Genomic DNA, 23382 nt, shown 5'->3' with positions numbered 1-23382 from the left:
GACCACCAATGGAAAGCTCGGAGAGAGATGTCATAAACCGAAATCATAAAATTCGTTATTGTACTTTGTGATGAGTGGGGATCTCAATTCTTCTTTTAATGGCACTTTTGAAGTTAATGCCTGGTGTTCTAAGGGATAGGATTTCAATTTCAGGTCTCAATCCCCTTTCAAAGGCTTCAAAAGTGCATCATCTTAAGTTACCAGGGATACTTGAATGAACTTTCAAATGAGTCCAAATGGTGTGTGTTTAGACTATTCAATGCCAACAATTTCCTGGTTAATTCCTAATATGGCGCAAACAGACTCTAGAGGGAGCCATTCGCAGACTTCAGTCCCTGTCGGCTGGCCTGTAACTTTATGGAGCTTTCCTTCCACGGCAGTGACAAATTCTACCTTGAACCCAAAAAATAAAAACATGAAGAATAAAAGAGAATCCCTTCTTCCTCTCTAAAACGGAGCTAACTGGAAAGAGGAAGAAAAGAATGGCTCTTTTTCAAATGACTTCTCAATCAGTCAGGATGTGAAGACTACAATAATTTAGGCAAAGAGATGGTGTCACATCAACCTCAAGGTGACCTAGCTGAGGAGCAGGAGCAGGGGCATTTTACTGGGCCCGTGATTACTGGGTGATGGGAGAACAGCAGGTTTGGCCTGCCCATTCTTTTAGTCAATGAGGCATGTCACTGAGATGATTTGCTCAGTCTCGAGGAGGAAAACCTAGTGTTCTAATAAGAGCAGCTTTCCAGTCACGCAAGGAAAGGGGCTGGTAGCATCTGTGGCTGTGGTCACCTACTGTCCTGCAAGAGTGATCAGGATGAATAATTGAGGGAAAAAAATTCAAATCAAAAGAAAATCCAAGGCCTCTTAATTTTAATAGATATGAGAACTGTCAACTGAGGAACACTAGAGGGCAGTGATATATAAGAAGGTACAGCATCATTTACTAGAATTACAGGCTTAAAACTGGCAACTCAGTCCTTTTTCACATTTTATTTTGGAAAATTAAGATCACAAAACCTTAAACACCAATTCAAGGCATTTCTGATTGCTAAAGGACAAAATATTCTGGAGGATGCATTTTTTGGATAACTTACTTTGCAAAATCCAAGTAAGATACATGTCCATGATAAAACCCTGGCTTCATTTCTTTCCAGGAAGTTATGTTCTTCACAAAACGCACCTGAAAAATAGAAACATACACAACATTTAGATAATAGTTTAAATCAGTAAAAAGCAGCTAACAATCCAAAACGGTCCCTTCAAAGTCTTAAAAATGTCGTACACATACTTGGGACACTCATGCAAATTCAAACCCACGGCACAGAGAAGTATGCAGCTACTGATTTAATGACAGCTACTATATGGTATTAAAAAAACCAAACAAACCAGAATGAAGGACAGTGCAGCAAGAATTGTGATACAAATCAGACACCTATAATGCAGCAGTATGGACAAGAGTAACACCCACCTTCCCCTCCCTGCCCAGCTGGCTGGACCTAGGCAGTAGATCACTCTGCAGCAAAGATATGCTTTATGCATATTAAGTAAAAATCCTTCTGGGAACTTGTTATCACGAACAACATATTTAAGCATAAAGACTCAAAATGGTAGCCTAAATCCACATGAAACAAAATGAACAAACCTTGAAACAAAACTTGGTTAAGGCACAGGCAGATGTTATAAGGAATTCGAAACAATGAAGAGCAGAGTTCAAAGGCGACTCAACATAATTCAATTAAATATACCCATTTATTCAGTGCCTACTACATACAAGGCACACAGATTTAAATATTCAACTACTGTTCATTTGGCTTTAACAGAACTAAAAGCAACACTGTATATTGGCCAATATTTACTGGCCTGAACACGGGCAATGCATTTTAAAGTTGGTAGACTGATTAATACTGAGAAGTTGATAAATCTCAGTATCGCCAGCTGCAAGAAGGTGATACGCAATTTCTGAAATAGAAAACTGAATTGATTTCCAAGGGTACATCACTCACATGAAAAACAGCAAATGGTTAAGAACGCCTCCCAGGGATTGGATACAGTGCCAGAAACAAGCCCTGGGCCTCCCTCAGACAGTCTGCAAGATATGACCTCAGTCACTAAGCGCAGAACTGAAAATTCTGACAACTTATCAAATAATCTTAAGTGCAAGACATCCTTGGGTAGCCCTGGTCACATGGCCGTATCACAGAGCATTCACTGATGATAAGAGGAAGCCTCTGCTGAGCCATAAACTCCTTGAGCAACAACTGAGATAATGCCTCAAGATGGGCCAAGGCAAGGTGAAGATATAAAGATTCAGGAGAATGTCACATTTCAGAGAACCTGGACTGGGAAAAACCAAGAGGGCCTGGGGGAGGACAGATTTACCATACTGGTCCCACTCTAGGTCTCACTATTTCCCCAAATCAGAAACATTTAAAATCTGACAATGGCTGGTAGGTGATGTAATTTTTCAGTCTATATACATGTATGTTTTTTTCCTTTCTAAGAAATCTCACTTTAGGGGGGCACCCTTTTTTCCGTACCAATTGGTACTGAGGGAAAAAACATTAAAGATTCATAAACTGGGAAGAACTAATGGGCTCCTTCTGGGAGGATACGAAGTTGGATATATCAGTTAGCATTGATATGAGCTTGATCTTCATAGAAAAGACTTTTTTCTCCATGAAACAATACCTGAGGAGTAGATATGGTAAATTCAATTATCTGTGATAATGACGAAATGCTCAGATAATCCCCATACTTGTTCTTAGCCATTCCTTTTTAATTTCCTCTTCATTTCCCAAAGTTTTTACTTAAATGGACTTAGCTGCACTTTCTAGGCTTTCTTTTTCCTGCTGGTCCTCTGGTATGAGGTACCAATGGGAATGGAAAAAGTTAGATGACAAGAAGTGAGAGGGAGGAAAAAGAAAAAGACCATATAATCTGGAAAATATTTTCCCCAAATTCTGTTGCCGTCGTTCAGTTGTTTTAGCCACATCTGAGTCTCCATGGCCCCGTTTGGGGTTTTCTGGGCAGAGATACTGGGGTGGTTTGCCATTTCCTTCTCCAGATTATTTCACAGATGAGAAAACTGAGGCAAACAGGGTAAAGTGACTTGCCCAGATCACACAGCTAATAGGTGTCTGAGGCCAGATTTGAAATCAGGACAATGAATCTTCCTGACTCCAGGCGTGGTTGCTCTACCCACTGCCACTTTTGTAACTGTTACCCATAGAAGGGCACATGCAAATTTTTGGTTCTAAGAAACTAGGTTCAATGCCAGTTCTAGCTTCAGGGAGGGTGGCAGAGATAGGCAGTTCCACAGAAGACAGTAAACAGGCCTACAACCTACAGCAATCCTGTTCTACCTTCTAGACACTGAGAAGGAAATGGGGTGGGGAAATGGAACTAGAAGGGGAGGAAAGGAGATGCCGGCGCTGAGTATGTTAAAGTGTGGCTTATGCCCCTCTTTCTGGCGGTCTAGGGCCACATTTGGGATGGAAGAGCCACTGACTAGAGACTGAACATCATTTCTGGCAAAGCTACAGAAGGCATGATAGCGAGCTGGAAAGAACACTGGATTCAGAGAGGGCCTGGGTTTGAGTTGTCCTTACGGCACTGAAATGGCTGTCTGAACTTGGACGAGCCCCATCCTTCCATTTGTTTACTCATTTGCTTAAAAATGGAGATGGTACCATTCCAGATAAAACCATTCCCAGGACTCAGAGCCCTATCACTTAGTCCAATCTCCCTGTTTTATAGATGAGGAAACTGGCCCAGAGAACTTAGTAAGTTGCTCAATATTATAAAACTGAGTAAACCATTAATGAAAGTCAGAACTGGGATCTGAAGCCCAGACCTACTGACTCGGATCCAGTGCCCCCCACCCCTTCCCACAATGCCTCCTACACAGGACTGTTTTAAGAAAAATGCTTTGCAACTCTTATTTACTATCATTTCAGAGTCAAACTTAAGAGACTGAGGAACAGTCCTTTAATTGGTAGATCTCTTTAAGTATATATTTAGCCCAGAGTGGCATATTCCCGCACAAAAGATTTCATGAGGCCAGGTGAGTTCTGGGATTTGATGGGACTCCAAAGGTCATTCTGGTCTGAGGGATGGGCCACACAGGGTGACTGTTGCTTTGATTAAGATGAGATCTGTTTGGGCAGCTCTGGAACAGGAATATAAAGTCTACAGTGAGAGTATTCATATCCCCACTGACTTTATTTCTGTCATACAAATCAGGTTTGTAGCAACAAGGAAAGGGTGTGTTCTTCACAGAGTGACAGAATCTGAAAGCTAAAAGGCACCTCTGATCGAGACTAACTCCTTCCTTTTCAAAGATCCTAAGGAGTTCTATGTCCAAGGTAACATAGCTCAGGGAACATAGTGCCAGGTCTAGTACTCTCTTCAATTTTAAACATTCTGCTGGCCAAATTCATGAACATTTTGCATAAATACTGGAAAAGGACAGCAGGGTTTGAAAGGAAAAGAGTACAGACATCACTAGGGGCAGCTAGTAGTGCAGTGGATAGAGCACTAGGCTTGAGTCAGGAAGACCTAAGTTCAAATTTGACCTCAGATACTTGCTAGCTGTGTGACCTTGGACAAGTCACTTAATCCTGTTTGCCTCAGTTGCCTGATCTGTAAAATGAGCTGGAAAAGGAAATGGCAAATCACTCCAGTATCTTTGCTAAGAAAACCCCAAATGGGGTCATGGCAAGTCAGACACAGCTGAAATGACTGAACAGCAGATATCACTATCATTATCATGTTACTCGGACATAGGATTTCAGGTCTTGAGAAAATATTTGACTTTGCAAAGGAGGCAACAGAAGAGCACAGATTTAGAGCAGGAAGGGCCGTTGAAGAGCATAATACCTAGATTAGAACAAAATATCATGAGTCTGGACTAACTGGACACCATTTTGAATGGATAAGAGTAGCTCCCACATATACATCAAGTCTTTTCATTATAACCAGCTTATTAATTACAGAATATTTTGAAGGGAAAGAATCTTAGCATTGTGAATAATACAGCTACTTAAATCAGGCCAATCAAGTGTTGGCAAGTAGAGGTACATGTCCTTGGGGCAGAATTGCATAGGATGGGAAAGGATGGATAAGTAAGGATCTGCACCAGTGGAGGGAAAAGTGAATTGATGAGATCACAGATAAACGGAAGTATTGCATCATTAGGTAGGATGAGAAAGACGTTGGCTAACTAAAGGCTGCGTACTTTATATTTCGATGCACTCCTGGCACTTGGCATGGTGCCTGGCACAAAGTAAGGGCTTAATAAACGCTTATTGATTGACTGATTGGGAGGTGGGGAGGGGGAGAAGGGGAAGTAGGGCGCTAAAAACACTGGAAAATGCCCAGCTCTAGGAAAATGAGAATGAAATGAAAGCCACTTGAGAAACGGAGGACTACTGGCTCTTTTCACCGCCATCTGCTTCCATTTCAGCATGTCACGTCTTCTGTCCCCATTTTCTCTACCTATGTCCACCTGTACGTCCATTTTACTTGATGACTGTTACTTGCTTTGTGGTAATAACTGCATCCCCAGTTCCTTTTCTCTCAGATTTGTATTCTCAATTTTATACCTCCTCCAACACCCTGCATTTGCCTCCTCTTTTAATCCTTCCTCGTTATGCAACAACTTGGGCTACAGGTGAAATCAAACAGAAATTGGAGGGAAGTGATGTAGTAGGATTACAGCGGACCAACCTGGCTGGGCAAATCCAGGGGCCTCCATTTCCTTATCTGTAAAATGGGGGAAATGATATTCATCCTACTAAATGACAGACCTCACTGTGGGAATCAACTGAAAATATTTATAAAAATGCTTGTTTTATTCCATAAATTAAAAATAAAATTTAAAAGAGTGCTTGATGACTTATGGTTTATGTAAATATAAGCTATTATTGTAACTTAAGCAACCGCTTCGTTTCTTTCTAGACTCCCTATTGTTTTCTTAGTATTAAGCACTCTAAGGAAAGACAAGGAGGTCAAAGCTAAGATGGTGGAGTAGCAGGAAATAGAGCCCAGTTCTTCCAACACATATCTTCCACAAACCTCCAGAAAGTGTAGCAGACCAAATCCTAATGGGAAAATGCAGAAAAAAAATATAGTAGTGAGTCATTTTCTGGACAAGGTTGGCTTAGTGAGACAGAAAGGCCTCTGGAAGGGAAGAGCTCATGACAAAACAAAAGATAAGAGATTATTACAGATGGCAAACAGAATAATTCTGACCATGTATAATTTAAAAGTTTCTGCACACACAAAACCAATGCAGCTAAAATTAGAAGAGAAGCAAGCAAACAGGGAAAAAAAAATCGTTGCAGTAAGGTTCTCTGGCAAAGGTCTAATTTCTAAGATATGTGGGGAACTGATTCACATTTATAATGAAGGTCAATCCCCAACCGAGAAAGGGTCAAAAGATATCAAGAAGTAATTTTCAGAGGAAGAAATCCAAGCTATCAAGAGCCATATGAAAAAACGCTCTGAACCACAAATAGAGAAACGCAAATTAAAACAGCCCTGAGGTTCTATCTCACACTTACCAGACTGGCAAAGCCGACAAAAATAGAAAATGACAATACTGAAGGAGCTGTGGGACAACAAGCACATTAACGCTTGTTGGCGGCACTGCGAATCGATCTGGCCACTTTATTAAGTCATTTGCAATTATGGCTATAAATCTATTAAAGTGTATATCCTTTTGACCCACTGTTAGGTCTCTAAACCAAAGAGACCAAAGAAAGAAGAAAATAGCACATGCGCACAAAAATATTTCTAGCAGTTCTATCTGTGTTGACAAGTAACTGGAAACTGAAGTGTTTCCACTGGGGAATGGCCGAAAAAGTGATGGTCTACGTATGTGGTGTAACACTATTGTGCTATAAGAAAGGATGGAGAGGATGGCTTCAAAGGAATCTAGGAAGACTTCTCTGAACTGATGCAGAATGAAGCGAGTAAAGCTAGGAGAATGAGTCATACAATAAACAACAACATTTTAAAGAAACAATTTTGAAAGACTTAGTAATTATGATTAAAATGATGACTGACCCCAATTACAGAAGATTCAAGATGAAACCTGCTATCTAAGTCCTGCCAGGTGAAGTGACGGACTCAAAGCAGAGACTCAGAAATTTGGGGGCCTGGCCAATCCTGAAAATTTGTTTTGCTTGGCTCTACATGTTTCTAAAAAAGGATTTCTTTTTCTTGTTTTCTCATTTGGGGGTAGGGTGAGGTGGGATGGGGAGAATGCAGATCTGAAAATTAAATTTAATTAGAGAGAGAAAAAAAGAAAGAGAAAGGGGCTGGCAGCAGACAACAAAATTTACCTCAATCGCCTGCTGGCTGGTCTCCTTGCCTCAAGTTTCTTCCTGGCCTAGTTTATCCTCTAATGAGATGCCAAAGAGATTTTCCTAAAGCACAGGTTTGACCATGTGTCCCTCCTATTCAATAAACTCCAGAAAGTCCCTATTGCTTCAAGAACTGAAAATAAAAAACTGTGTTTGGCTTTTAATGTCCTTCACAAACTGCCTCCTTCCTACATTTCTGGTCTTCTTACACCTTAGTCTCCATTACGTACTCTTTGACTCAGTGACAATGACCTCCTGGCTCTTCCCAGCACAAGACACTCAATCTTCTAACCTGAGACATTTTCAAAGGCTACATCACATACCTGGAATTCTCCCCCTTCTCATCTCTTTCTCTTCACTTCCCTAACTTTTCAAGTGTCAGCTAAAATCCCACCTTTTACAAGAAGCCTTCCCAAATCCCCCTTAATGCTAAGTGTTTTCCCTCTGTGATAATCTTCAATTAATTCTGCATATTTCTTGTGTGTATGTAGTCATTTGCATTGTCTTCCTTGTGAGGCTGTGAAGTCCTTGGGAACAGGGGCTAGGTTTTACCTTTGTTTCTCTGGTGCTTAACACAGCAACACATAGTAGGTATTTAATAAATGCTGGTTGACTGACTAGATGAAGTTGGGGAAAACTGAATACACTGGGAATACTGGCTCGAGGAGAAGAAAGTGAACAATGCTCGGATTCAAAGGGAACTTTCCTGCCATGATTGAGGTAGGCTGTAAAGAAAGATGTTCCAGAATGGGTCATTAGCTAAGGTCCACGAAAAGAGATGTTTTTATGGCCGGCCTAGAGCAGAACCATTGTAAGTGGTGATTTGGTCAGATTTTATAACTAGAGCTGAGCCAGATCAGCAAGCAATCAGGCAGGAGACCTTTAGGGAGACCAGCATGCAGGTGTAATCACTTATAATTTCAGTGCTGGCTGTGTCAGATCAAAACCAATACTCCAGAAAAAGGGAGAGAAAGCGTTGTCCCACTAAGAACCTAGAACACTTTATTTGAAGGTCAAACTCAAAATCCTGATGACTTAAGTTAAAAAAAACAAAAACCAATAAATAGAAAACCTTTTTCTGACCACGTAAAAGGGAGGGAATGTCAGCCAGACTACCCCGGCCAAATTCCAATTGGCTAATTACTATCTATTGAATGAGTACTACTATTAAGTTGGGTAATTACTATCTACTATGTTCCACTCACTCCTACTCTTTCATCTACTTAAAATAAACATCCCTTATGTGACTTGTTATAAAACTGCTTTATAGGATCAGATGAAGTAAGAAAGGAGAGTTCCTTGATGTAAGGAAGAAAAATGAGCAAAATTTGAATGAAGGTCTAAAGAAGGCTTGAGAGAAGACACTCTAGTTGCTTCATAACTATCTGAACAGATGCTGCTCAAAAGAAATGTTTACAATTAATGGGAAACGGTGTACTTTCATCCAAATATCTGAGTGATGGCTGGGGAGGTGGTATTAAAAAGGAAATTAAATTGACGGATTAAGCTGTCCCACCCCCACCCCTCACCCCCAACGTGGAGGGTACAAAGACTAACCTATTCTCTTTACTTCCACAGACAAATGAAAAGAAAAGTTCCTGCCTGTTGAATCCTACTAGGAGGGCACAGAAGCTGTTTTTCTGGGCAGATCACTGCTGATTAAATCACTGTGAAATGGTCAGGTGAAAGCAGTTGGGACTCTCCACCCCAGAGAAGGGGTGTTTATTTGAGGCCACAACAAACTCCATTCTCTCTCTGCTCCAATGTGCTTCACTTTGGAACCTCGTTTGACAACCAATTTTCATCAAGCAAACCGTTTCCCACCTTCATTCAATGTGGCAAAGAGGAAACAGAAGTAGACTGTGAGGGAAGTCGAGAGTCCCAGCTCTCACTTCTGGCCCCACCACTCACTACCTGTATACCTAGGGGAAAAGCAATTCCTTTCAGACTCACCCGACCTCAACCTGTCCTCACACGGTGCTTGTGGAATACACGCTTTGTCAGCCTTACGGTGCCAAACAAATGAGTTATAATACCTGCCTGAGGAGTAACACAATGGCAGTCTTGTCCCATCCACAGAGCCTGCCTCCTTTCTCCCCTCTCTCATCCCAACAAGGCTGTAAGTGCTCTGAGGACACGGACGATGTATTTCATCTCTGGACCTCCCTCCCAGAGCACAGCAGGCACATAGTAAAAGTTCGTCTAAAGACCTGACCCAAAAAGTCTCAAAGGAAGGTCTATCCCCTCAGGCTGACCCTCACACACCTCTCACCCATTCCGATCTGCCAGAGGATACTATGTTACCTAGAATAGGAACATCACAGAATACCTGGGGTTGGCATCACCAGTGTTTGCCTGCTCATCTGTCTGTGTTACTGTTCAGTGGTCTGTCAGTCATGCCCGACTCTTTGTGAATCCATTTGGGGTTTTCCTGGCAAACATCCTGGAGTGGCTTACTATTTCCTTCTCCAGCTCATTTTATAGATGAGGAAACTGACGCAGATACGGTGAAGTGACTTGCTCAGGGTCATACAGTTAAGTGTCTGAGGCCAGATTTGAACTCAGGAGGATGAGTCTTTCTGATTCCAAGCCCAGTGCTCTATGCACTATGGCGCCACCCGGAGGCCCTTATTCACCTGACTTTATTGAGCTTTTCACATCCTCAGATGGACCACAAAGTCCATAAATTCTTCCCCTACAAGGAAGCCGGCAGGTATGCCGCACCTCAATCCACATTAGTTATGTTCGCCCCCACCCTGTGGTGGAATTAAGTGTGGCTACCCATGGGCCTATGCTCCAAAAATCTGATTTGGTATAAGATCTGAGACCCTATGGAAGGGCTCTCAGAGCTGATCCCGTCTACTCTCCTTTTACAGATGAGGAAACTGAATGACAGGCCCAAGGCCACACAAGTAGCAACTGAGCTGTCTTTTTTCTGACCTTTAATACATTCTGGATCACAGTTTCTAATAATTAAAAATCTTTTCCCCTGAACACGGCAGTATAGGTGAGCAAGCACCAAACCTCTAAACTTGTACTTCCAGTTTCTAACTGATCTGTTGTAGGAAATCTGACTTTTAGAAAAGGAATTCCCCCGTGCCTGCCACTTCGGAGTTTTTTGCTCCCTCCCCCCCTCAGCCTCATCCAGCTTTCCAACAAAGTTGCTTCAGCAGAGACCAGGGTGAGCCAGATGTTCTGACTGCAGGTAACAATCAGGTGGTCAGCATCTGTGCTGCATGATACATACATAACAATAATGATTCCTCTCGACCCTGACCCAGCCTACCAGGAAATCTACCTGGTACATTGGCAAGACCTGCTGGAATAGCTACAGCTCTCCTATTTATGTGCATCCTGATTCCTGAGATGTAGGGAATTAATCTGACATGTTTTTGAGCTTTCGATTTAACTTTATGTAAACAAAAAAGTCCAGAGAAAGCATTTTCTTTAGCAAATTAAAATAGGCAAGAGCTGCTTTCTTGTTCGGTTAATAAAAAATGACTTGGAATGTAAGTTTGGTAAGAGATGCTGAAATCTTAAATTCTATGCAGAAGGCCTTCAAGAGAGCCAGGTAAAATTCCAGACAGTAAATAATCCTTCAGGTTTGGCAAAGAAAGCAAAATACCCTAAGACTGGTAGGAAAATCATCATGGATTTGAAAGAGCAAGAGAAATAAGTCCCTACACACCACTGCCCTGACCAATGTCATTCTACAAAAATGTCTTTACTAAATTAAGACCAACAAAACAGAAACCAGCTCTCCTGTGCTTTTTTTTTTCCAGTTACCTACCCAGGGCATGTCTTCCGGAGAACTGACCTCTAATAACGTTTCATCTAAAGCTGTTCCCCCAGAACCAAGTAACATTTGGTGAAGTGTACTTGGGGCAGCTAGGTGGCCCAGTGGATAGAATGCTAGGCCTGGAGTCAGGAAGACTCATCTTCCTCAGTTCAAATTTGTCCTTAGACACTTGCCAGCTGTGTGACCCTGGACAAGTCACTTAACCCTGTCTACCTCAGTTTCCTCATTCTGCAAAAGGAGCTGCAGAAGAAAATGGCAAACCATTCCAGTGTCTTTGCCAAGAAAATCCCAAACGGGTTCACAATGAGTCAGATACAACTGAAAAACAATGGAAACAACAACAGTTGCATGCAAAAATCCAATAAAATGATGGGGAGTGATCCATTTCAATAGCTGAGGAGCACAGCTAAGGTCAGAAAAGTATCATTCAACTAAATTTAGGTGAGAGCTAGCCTCCAGCAGAACTATGCAAACATCCAGAGGAATTCTTCAGATACTAACTGCTGGCATTCACGTAGCAATCACTGTGAGGTTTACAAAGCATTTTCCTCCTGATGACCCCATGCACAGGAAGCCCTCTTATTATGCTACTTATTTTGCCAATGAGGGAACCAAGAGAAGGAGAAATTCAGTGATTTATTGTCCATGGCCACATGATTGATCAAGACCAGAGGCAGGTTCCTGACCAAGTCTAGGGTCTTCCCACCATACCCCACGGCCATTTGAAACAGTGAAAACTCCAAAGGTCTTTTTTTCCCCCCTTTGCCACATATTCCTTCCTGAAATTAAGAATGACTAACAGAAAACAAACTGATATCCCCTTACCTTTTATGAGAGGTCATAATGATGGAGATATGATGTTATTCACGTCCAGGGGACTGCCGCCCTGAGGCCAGCCCAGAATATCCATGCCATGTCAAAGATGTCAGGATTTCTAATATAGCTACTCAGTGTTGGAATGACAACCACTATTCATAGAGCACTTTTACACAGAAGGCATTGTGCTAGGTGATGGGGATGGAAAGCATGGACACAACTTTTTCTCTGAAGATGCTCGTGCAAACACATATGAAATTAATATTATACTATTATATTAATAACTATTAATTAGTGATCCATTCTCTTCTTTTTGCTTCTCTTAAAACTCAACTTCTGAAAAGGGCAGTCAGCCTCTGGAGGGGCATGGCTGAGTGATGAGATTTGCTCCTAGCCCTCCAGGCACATATCATTAGTTGGGCAGGATCCCACACTACCGGGAGACTTAATTTCTGTTTCCAGAACAAAGAGAATCCAGTCTAGGCGAGCCTCTGCCTGGAAGGAGAACCCCCTTTCCTTGGTCCCCCCTCTGTTAGAAACTAGGGCAACTCAACTTATGACAGAGAAAATCAGCTGGAGAAGTCCAGATGGAGGGCTTCCCCTGCCCGGATGGCTGGAGGTGACTGCATCTCATGATCAGGCCAGTTCTCAGCAGCAGGAGCTGAAGACTTTGGCCCCTCCTCTTGAAATGTTCACCGATCAGGGTTGGTTTTCACTTGTGCGGGGAGTCTCCTTTCAGAAGGAATTTAAAGGTGTTTCAGGGTCTCCCTCCGTGTCTTGGGTTACCAAGAGAAACCACTGATCATGAACTTATTGATTGCTGACTAGTCTAATTAATAAATTGATTATTAATCATCCCCAAACTCTGTCTTGGGGTTTTAATTTACACACATGTGCACACGTGCGCCTATCTGCATATCCATCTATCTATCTATCTATCTACTTGTATCACTGGTAAAGATGAGATGAGACTCATGAGGCCAGCAACAACCTGGCTCATAATTACTGTCCACGAAGTGGACACCTTTAATTCCACTCAATAAACATTTGTTGGGCACTTACGACGCACGTGGTCCTGTTCTAGGTGCTAGGGGAGATATAAAGCAGAATAACTCTAATCACTTTCTTACCATCTGAGAGACAGTAAGAAAACATGCTTGGCCTTGATGGCAGCCCTAAGCTTATTACGCTTGCCTTGACTGACAGGTGTCCTCTGGTTAGCGGCTGCAGGGCTCTCTCTCTCTTCTTCCTTCTCGGGGACTGGTTGCATCTTGCCCAGGGCTCCGTGCACAGGCCGTGAGGTGTGCACAGGGTGGGCTCCCTACTAGGTTTTATAATGGAAGGGCAAGAGGGTTGTTCTGAATTTGGGGAATGCTGACAGGAGAACTAACTAGAAGGGGTGTTTCACAATAAGGCTGGTGTGTAAGAAAAGAGCAGGCCCCCAGCCCCTGGCGCACTTTTGGGATGTACTTCAACAACTAGGATCCTTCAGGGAGATCCCCTATGGAAAAAGGCTCTTCAACTAACTTTTCCAAAATGCATGAATTTCCATGAGCTTTTGCTTCATTTAGCAATAACAAGAATTAACATTTATATAGCATCTTAAGATTTTCAAAAGGGTTTTACATGTAATCTCATTCAATCTTTTAGGAAAACAGCACCTAAATGATATTAGGGTAAGACCAGTTTCCCAACGGATCAATTTCCATTATGACTGAGCATGACAGAAGATATTGGTTGTAATCACAATAATGTATAGGAATGGACAATTAGGGAGCTTATTCTCATGGAGAGACTGAAAGATAATATAAACACTTTAATATACAGAGAATCATTTGGAGGTGAATCCACAGAAAGAGACTGGAGGAGTGATTTCTGAATACTTGATGACAAAAACCATATTATGTAATAATAACAGCTAGTTGTACTAAGCAGAGGAATGTGACAATGTCAAAGACTCAATAAAAGCTAAAGGCTGTAAGACAATCATGTGTTGTTTTAAAGAAATTCAGAGAAAGTAAAGGCAACTGACTGCACATAGAATCAACTGCAATAGTAATTTTGTCATTCTGGGTTTGGGTTTTTTTTGAGGCATAATTGATTTTTTTGTTTGTTCTGCTAAAACAAAATTTACCAATTAAATATTCAAAAAAGTAAGGTTAACAGAAAGCAGTTTTCAAATAACGAGAAATCGACTGAAGGAAGCAGAGGTGGTGTTCTCAATAAATAACTCATTCCAAGGCAGTTCACTGTTTTTGCCACAGCCCTGATGATCTCCCAGGCTATTGTGTGCGCAGACTTTACTACTTCATTTTGGTTTGGTACCACTCCCATGTATGATCTCCCATCCAGAAGGCCCAGTATCAGCCACGTGCTGAACTGAATTAAAGAATGGCCCAGTGCGGAGACCAACCAGGTGTAAACAATGAGCTGTGTTTTCAGTCCTGTCCGACTCTTTGCTGACCTCTTCTGGGGTTTTATCAGCAAAGACACTAGTGATGTTTGCCACTTTCCTTCTCCAGCTCATTTTATAATGAGGAAACTGAGGCAAACAGGGTGAAGTGACTTGCTCAGAGCCACACAGCCAGTAAGAATCTGAGGCAGGATTTGAACTTAGATCTTCCTGACTCCAGGCCTGGCACTATCCACCACACCACCCAGCTTTCCCCCTTTTACAAGAGGCTAGTATAACAAAGATTTGCAGTAGGGTGGTGGCAGTGTGAGTGGAGAATCACGCAAGTGATGCTGTGGAGCAGAGGTGTCCAATACAAGGCTGGTGGGTGCCATGTGGCCCAAACCACTCCCAAATGCCCCTCCCAGCCCCGCCATTAAAATCTAATTGGGAAATAGTTAACAAAATAAAAATATAATACACAGATACCATTCCATTTCAAAATTAAGTCAATCTGTGACCTGCAGGGATCCTCAGGTTTCCGCTTGACTTTGACACCAATGACCTAGAAGTGAAATGATTTCTTTGGCCACTGACTGAAGAAAGGGAGGAGCTCAGGATGACTGAAGAAATGAACAGAAAGAAGGAAGCATGGAACAAGAGCAGGCTAGGGGAGAAAGAGGATTTGTTCAAGACCAAGGTGAGTCAGAGTTTGGAGCTGCCAGCCTGAGGCTGACTTCAGGTGAGGGACTCAAGCTCTCTGGCCCTCCAGCTCGGCCCCTTAAAAGGGGCTGTAATGATTCCTCCCATTAAGAAGGGCTATTAGGGAAGTCAAATAACTAAAGTAGACTGAAGTCAGCAAAAGTGCTTTTAAAGCTCTTGAGGGCGGTGTAAGTGAACAGGTTCAGAGAACCTGGGTTCAAATCCAGCCTTGTCCACTCACTACTGAGGCGACCTTTGTCAAAGCACTTCACTCTCTTATCTGTAAAATTAAAGGACTGGGGGCAGCGAGGTGGCGCAATGGATACAGCACTGGCCCTGAAGTCAGGAGGACCCGAGTTCAAACCAGACCAAATGCTTGACACTTACTAGCTGTGTGACCCTGGCCAAGTCACTTAACCTCAACTGCCACCCCCCCCCAAAAAAAGATTAAAGAAAAACAAATAAAAATATATTCCAATTAAAAAAAATTAAAGGGCTGGATTAACTTCTGCTATCCATTCCCTCTCTACCTCCTAAGATCCTACTGGATCACATGTACCAGCTAACTGGCTAAAGGGCGGCTAGGCGGCACCGTAGGTAGAGCGTCACACCTGACTCGTCGTCTGAGTTCAAATCTGGCCTTGGACACTTACTAGCTGTGTGATCCTGGGCAAGTCACTTCACCCTGTTTCCCTCATTTTCCTCATCTGCAAGAAGGAAATGTCAAACCACTCCAGTACCTTTGCCAAGAAAACCCCAAATGTGGTCACAAAAAGAAAGGGCTGAAATGACTGAACAATAACAACGACATGCTGGCAAAACCATTTTTTTGCTAAAAATCTCAAGGAGCCTGTATCCTGGGGTGAATAAGGTCACCACTGGTCACACACTGGAAACCTAGGTCTCAGAACAATTCAGAAAATACTAGCTTAATAAAATGTTTCACTTTCTTCAATGTCACTCCAATAGATAAAGAGAGAAACAGAGAAACAGAGAGAGAAACAGAGAGAGACAGAGAGAGAGAGAGAGAGAGAGAGAGAGACAGAGAGACAGAGAGAGAGACAGAGAGAGAGAGTGAGTGAGTAATGGTGGACTGCTTGAAGGATTGCTTTTTTATAGGCAAATAAGTCCCCAAATATGTGTTTGGTCCTTGCACAGACAGGTCTGAGCCTTCACCATTTCTGTTTCTTTCGTAATCCATGGCTCCTGATGATACAGAAAGAACATGTGGAAGTCATCACTACTTGTGTTTCCAAGACCAATCCCTGAGCTGCCCCGCACAGTGACATCCGAAGGGCTATTTGGTATTCAGTTCAATTGCTTTTATGCTTCTTTCCCACCGCTTGATTTTATGTTTCTCTACAACTAGCAAGCTACTGAGGAAAAAAACAGAAGCTTCTTTTCAACCAAACGAAATTAGAAAAATGTATGAGCACAGGACACCTATAAAGGTCATATTTAGGCACTTCTGAGATAAGATGGTGGATTCCACTGCCAGCTGATCTACTCCAACCCTGAAAGGAAAGCCCTCACAAAGAGATAATGGAGCTGAAGGGGGATGCTAAACAACAGGATGGAGGGAATCTCCACATCGTTCTGCAGGCGTTAGGAAAGAGCTCCTTTAGAAGCAAGGAGCTGGAGAAGCAGTAACGCAAATGGATTGAAAACCTGCTGAACACCATCGAAAAGTCAGATACTTAGCGCACTTCCCCTGGAGATAGGCGATGTTACATAATGTATCGTTTTTATGACCCACTTAGCTAAATAAGCTCGTGTTTCTTTTCATTTAGCAGATTTATTTGGTTTGGCGGAGGGCGGTAGATTTTGGTGATGGGAACGGGAGTGACTGAGAGTGCAGTGCACAGCGGCCAAGAATAACCGGGACAGATGACAGGCAGAGATGACTAGGCTCTGCAAACTGCTCCTGCCAAAGCAGGTCTAGCTTACCCTTCTGGGCCACTGCTATTCCAATCTTCTGCTTCAGCGTGGAGAGTGCACTTAGGCCAAATTGTGTGATAACGGTTCATTCTGTTATAATGGAACAATTTTAACTCTCTTCATAAAGAGAAAATGTTATCCTAATTATAGGACCATTATGAACAGTTTCTTAATAGGGCCACTGTCAGAAGACACCTGGCTCCAAAGGAGGCCATTCAAATAGGTTTCAAAATTCCAGTCTGTCTTTCATCCATTCTCTTTCATAAATGTTTTAAGAGTATTGAAGGAAAGGGGGAGCAGCCAGGTGGCACAGTGGACAGAACACTGGCCCTGGATCAGGAGTACCAGAGTTCAAATCCAGCTTCAGAAACTTAATAGCTGTGTGACACCAGGCAAGTCACTTAACCCCAATTGCTTCTGGAAAAAAAAAAAAGAGTACTGTTGGAAAGGAAAGGCAGTGTGGTGTAGTGGACAGAGAGCCAGCCTTGGATCTAGGAAGACCCAAGTTCTAATCTTTCCTCTGGCATATCCTGGCTGTGTGACCTTGGTTAAGTCACTGAACCTCAGAGCTCGAGGCCAATGGAATCAAAACTCTAATAGAAATAGGGGCCATTAAACCATGAGCAAGGATCCCTGTGGGCCCCAAAACAAATTTGTTTTAAAATGTGGTATTATCAATGTTTTATTGTATTCTTACCTATTTTGTTAAAATATTTCCCAACTCCATTTTAATCTGGATCGCTGGCACTCAGGAGTACTGTGGGCCAATGTTGCTCTAGGACACCCTAATCTAAAACTCAGAATTCTAAGATTGTTAAACTGCAAAGAGGAGACTGACCTACACTGGGGGAGGGAATCTCAGGTCCACGTCCTTCTCCCCTTCTTTGGGCCATTATTCTCAAGTGGAATTGTCCAAAGAAAGGGTAAAAATAGTTTTACAGCTTTTGGGTACATCAAGCCAGATCATAATACAGGAAGAACGAACCCATTTGCTTCACCAACAGTGTTTAAATGTATCTGTTTCCTCACATCCTATCCATCACTAGAGCCAATAATTTTCATTTATTTTGCTAGTTTGCTAGGTATCAAATGGAAACTTAGTCACTTTAATCCTAATTTATTTTATTGCTGAAAAGGCTATCTGAATTTTCCATGAGATGATTTACTACGTGTATTTCTTTATTTGTAAACTGTCTTTGTCTTCTGACACTTTATTAAGCATTTTCCCACTTTTCTTAAAATGAAACCAATCACTCAACAAATACTTACTGAATACAATGCTCTGGGAGACAACGAGTTTCCCATAATTCAATTTATTCAGGGTCTCGATGACCACCTGTCAGGGACAGTAAAGATGGAAATGGCTCCGTTTTTCAGCTACAAAAATTACAACATTCACTAAGTTGTAAAGGAGCTGAAATCTTGAGGGTGAAAGGAGTGAATCCCTGCTGAGGTATGAGTTGAACTGTATGACCCTATAAAGTCCTTTCTAATTCTGAGATTTTATGATTCTATGGGCACAAAGAATTTAAAAAGATATGATTCCTGACCTCCTGAAGCTTTGATCAGTCATTCACAGAAACTACTAGAAGTTGAGCTGAGATGGGTGAAGACAGTATCTTTGCCAAGAAAACTCCAAGATGGTGTCATGGAGAGTCAGACACAACTGAAAGGACTGAATAGCACAACAAAAATGTTTGTTGAATGAATGAGTTATTGTCTTTTAAGTATAATACAGTAAACTCCCCAATTAAACGTCCTTCATCAAAGCTGCATGCTATTTCACACCACCAAAATAGAGGTTATATAATTAATTGGTCATAATTACTGCCTAGAATCTTCTACATACACATTTTATACATATATTCTTCATATAAAAACTACTTACATCATTACTTAAGACACAGTGACACATTCTATCAGGCAGGGACTTGGTGATGAACAGACAGGTTATCTGTCTGAGGACCAGTTAAATTTCTAAGTTTGGAGAGGCTAATCACCAGGTTTTCTCAGCTTTCTTAAGGTAGGCTTCAAATGGATTAACTTTTTGGCTAATCGCTTAACCCTGTTTGTCTCAGTTTCCTCATTTGCAAAATGAGTTAGAGAAGAAAATGGCAAACCACTCCAGTATCTTTACCAAGAAAACCCCAAAATGGCGTCACAAAGAGTCACACACAACTGAAAGGACTGAACAGCGCGACAAAAATGTTTGTTGAATAAATTGTTTTCTTTTAGGTCTAATAGCAGAGCAAACTCCCTAATTAAATATCCTTCTGCAAAGCTGCATGCTATTTCACAGCACCAAAACAGAGGTTATATAATTAGTCGGTTCTATCCACAAACATTGTATTGTAGTTAGAAACAAATGAAATGACTGAACAACAATAACTCTCAAAGACCACCAAGTTTAATAGTGGACAGTGTAGCCCACCTAACATAGTTATAGATCCTTGAATTAATAAAAGATCTATCATTATGATGTAATAATGAGGATGATGATAATAATAATAAGATAATGTGAATGTGACACCTATAGAGCTAAATAATAAAAATAACTGAGGTTAAATTACAACCGTGATTGATAGCATCTATATAATACTGTAAGGTTTGCAAAGTGGTTTACGTGTATTATCTCATTTGACTAAAATCTTCTGGAAGTCAAAGACTGGATCATCTTTCTATCTTCAATGCCTGGCATAATGCCTTGGACCCAATGATGCTAAATAATGTTTGTGGATTGGAACCCATTAATTATATAACCTCTATTTTGGTGCTGTGAAATAGCATGCGGCTTTGACGAAGGACATTTAATTGGGGAGTTTACTGTATTATACTTAAAAGACAATAACTCATTCATTCAACAAACATTTCTGTTGTGCTATTCAGTCCTTTCAGTTGTGTCTGACTCTCCATGACACCATCTTGGAGTTTTCTTGGCAAAGATACTGGAGTAGTTTTCCATTTCCTTCTCCAGCTCATTTTACAGATCAGGAAACTGAGGCACACAGTGTAAAGTGACTTGCTCGGGGTCACAGAGTTAGTAAATGTCTGCGTCCAGATTTGAATTCATGCAGATGAATGCGTCTTCCTGATTCCAAGCCCAGTGCTCCATGCACTGTGCCACCATTTTGCTGAATTCCTTCTGGGTCCAAGGCATAAGCTTATGTGCCATACAGGCCACAAAACTGCATGAGTCACAATCCTTAAGACACTTACGGCAGCCAGAAGAGATAAGAAATGCATGTTTCTTGCAAATGAGATACTGCTTGAGAGTAGTGCTGGGAATTAAATCCTCGAGAACACACATATCAATGGGCAGTTATGTCCCGAGCTTACCTGATCTTGCAGGGACATCACTGGATTATTTTTGGTGGTGTTTATATGGAGGACATGGTACTTATTCTTTGCACACAGGTCATAGGCAATGTTGGTAAATGAAGTGCTTGCAGTTTTAGGGACTCTGTTATAAATGATCACCATGTCTTCCTCCTCATCCAAAGCTGCATCTGGCCTAGGACCATCCATCGTATGCCTCTGTTCAATTTCACGTACTTCATGTCTCGCAATGGCCCTTTCTGCAACAGGAAACAGACAAGACATAAAGTTTTGGGTGGTTGCAAAGAAGCAGAGAACACTGGGGTTTAGTCCAAAATACAAAAGGGAAAATGGCTGCACAGAGAAGTAGAACAATTAAACATTCTATCTTCTTTACTGACATTATCTAGAGTAGAATGGTGTTCTAAGCATGCCCTCTGATTCTGTATCTCTTTAAAAATCTCATACAAATCACCTAATCAAAAGGGCTTTAAACTGAAGAACGAGGAAACTGACTAAATATTCATAAACCAAAGCAGGTACCACAGTGAGTGGCTGAAGTTTAGCAAGAATAATAGAAGATGCCAAGAAGTTCAAAGGAAAAAAAAACCAAGAAAATTGGTAGCAATAAGTAATAAAACTCATGGCTTAAAATGTTTATGAACAAATGGCACAAAATACATACATGACACAAGATAAATCTGAAATCTTAATGTAAGGAGGCAAATTGGACTTCACAAGCCAAGACAGGGTAGAATAAGACCCATGATTCAAATATAGCCTTGAAAACATAAACCTTTTCAAAAGAAAGAGGGCAATTTAAAGGTAGTGGGGATGGTGGTGGGGATGAGGTAGGAGAGTAACATCATATACTAAGAAGAAAGACTACAAGAGAGGAATTATGGTAGGAAGCATTTGTATGGTAATATCAATGAGACCAACTAGAAAGAAGAAAACGAGAAGAAGTTTGGGAAATGGGCTTGAACTGATGGTTTTTAAGGTCTCTGCCAGCCTATGAACCTCACTGAAAAGAAAGAGCTAATTATCTGCTCCTGATGGAGACAATGAGAACTTTGGGAAGAAGTAATCAAGTCATCTTAGAACATGTAATAGAAAAGGAGAGGAAAGTCTGGACTAGAGTGTCCTGCTTTCATCTAACACTTTCTTTTCCTGTTTTGCTGTGTGTATGGAGATGCTCATTTTATTTAGTATTTGCTAAGTTTAGAATAAAACAAATTCTTTTTTTAAAAGAAGAAAAATGTGAATAGGCAATAGTCTAATTTAGGTGAATTTGGAGTTGGCTGAATGGCTGGATTCAAAGAGTAACCAACTATTAAAGGTTTGACAACTCAAGGTCATAGCTAACACATTCAGTGTTCAGAAGGAACTTCTGTAAAACCCAAGTAATTTTGTAAGTGACAAAAACTGAGGCCTAGTGAGGTTAAGTGATAGAATCATGGCATAGCATAGATATGAAGCAGAAATGGACTTCAAAGACACACAGCTCAACCCCTTCATTTTATAAGTAAGGAAACTGCAGCCCCAAGTGGTTAAGTGATTGATCAAGGTCACAACAAAAGTTCAGAGTAGCGGAGGGGGGATTCAAATCCAGGTTATTGAATTCCAAACCAGTGGAGTGGCCCAGTTTTCTGAGCTTAACAATGTACTGAATAACATTTTTATCAGTGACGTGATAAAAGGCACATATGGCACCTTTGCATAGCAAAGAGAGTCATTACGGTCCACTACTGGTGAGTGACATCAATTGTGCAGGGCATATACCATGGAGCTTATTAAGTAGTTGGGACGTTTCATGATCTTGCATAAAGATAGGATACAGTGTTGGCCTGAATAACTCTGCCTCTTTTCTGTAGATATTTTATTGCAGGGGAAAACATAAGGAGACTGTTCTGGTTATCGCAAGAGTAAGACTTACAGACATTAAGACAGGTGTAGCCTGGGGCACAATTTCCCTCCACCAAAACTGAGAACAATTAAAGAGGTGCCAATAGCATTTCTGCATACTTACTTGCAGCCATGGCATTTGGGCCTTTATCAATCTTGCCTAGCATTCTGAGAATCTCCCAGAGTTCCTGCTCACTTACCCACAGCCCACATCTTCAGAACTGCCTCTGAAGACAGACACGCAAACGACAATTCAGCCTTCGAGCGAAAAGAGAATTGTCAAGTAGAGTGTACCCGGAGAGCCCTCTTAGGCTCCCACACGCCACTTCACACGAGAAAACAATTTCTCAAACTTGAAATCACTGTCTAACACAGAAGGGCAACCAGCCAACACGGAACACAAGAGAACTGCAAAAATGAACAGTGAATTGTGAAAACAAAACTAGATTAATGTTAATGGCAAAGGTGTTTCAGGGTTTGCCATTAACTATAATTTGGGGGGGGGGAGTGGGGCACAGGAAAGGCCAGCAAGGTTGTCACCTGCAGGTGGGAGGGAGGAGCCACACCCATGAGATCCCAGATGCATGGAAGACAATATGGGAACAAAGATGTCCAATTTGATTGATTAAGGTTCAACTGCCCTGCAGTTGGATTACAAATGTAAATGCGCCCTTCAGGTTCTAAGAGAAGAAACCATCCCATCACTCCAACCTGTGGTTTTAGATGTCAACAAACATTTACTAAGAGTCTACAATGAATCAGGCCCTGCCCTAGGCTCTGGAGACATAAAGGAAAAAAAAAACCCAACAAACCACTCCTTTGCCCAAAGAGCTTACTGTCTACGAAGGGAATGGGAGCCGTGTAAGAATACGTATACAACAAAGTGGGGAGTAAAGGGCAGAAGAGAGATTGATCGAATGTGACTCAATGATCCCTGGTGGGTGATAGTGGGAAGAACTAGATGGGCTCCCAGGGATGCCCAGAAAGTGTGTCTAGGCCTGGCTGCTTTGTTCCTTCAACCTCAATCTTCTCATAATTCAAACTGCAGTCTGTCCTGTATGTTTGGCATTTGATTACAATGGGGACATGCTATTTTCTAAATGTCCCAATTCAGTCAAACAAGTATTCTCAAATGCCTAAATCTTGTC

The 23382-nt window shown here is 41.6% G+C and overlaps 1 protein-coding gene across 2 annotated transcripts in view; it reads right to left on the bottom strand.

The window, feature by feature from the left end:
- HS2ST1 (heparan sulfate 2-O-sulfotransferase 1) overlaps positions 1-23382 on the bottom strand; it is a 224437-nt gene that overhangs the window by 28553 nt on the left and 172502 nt on the right. For both annotated transcript variants that reach the window (XM_020988756.2, XM_020988757.2), the window contains exons 2-3: positions 20351-20589; positions 1095-1180 (exon numbers count right to left, since the gene is read on the bottom strand). In XM_020988756.2, the coding sequence (XP_020844415.1) occupies positions 1095-1180; positions 20351-20589 (325 nt within the window). The remainder of the gene's footprint in view (positions 1-1094; positions 1181-20350; positions 20590-23382) is intronic.

This window comes from Phascolarctos cinereus, unplaced genomic scaffold, assembly GCF_003287225.1.
Source record: "Phascolarctos cinereus isolate Bilbo 61053 unplaced genomic scaffold, phaCin_HiC Scaffold_5;HRSCAF=322, whole genome shotgun sequence".
NCBI classification, from domain to species: domain Eukaryota; kingdom Metazoa; phylum Chordata; class Mammalia; order Diprotodontia; family Phascolarctidae; genus Phascolarctos; species Phascolarctos cinereus.
The sequence above is the reverse complement of the archived record's forward strand: the minus strand, read 5'-3'. Positions and strand labels throughout refer to the sequence as shown.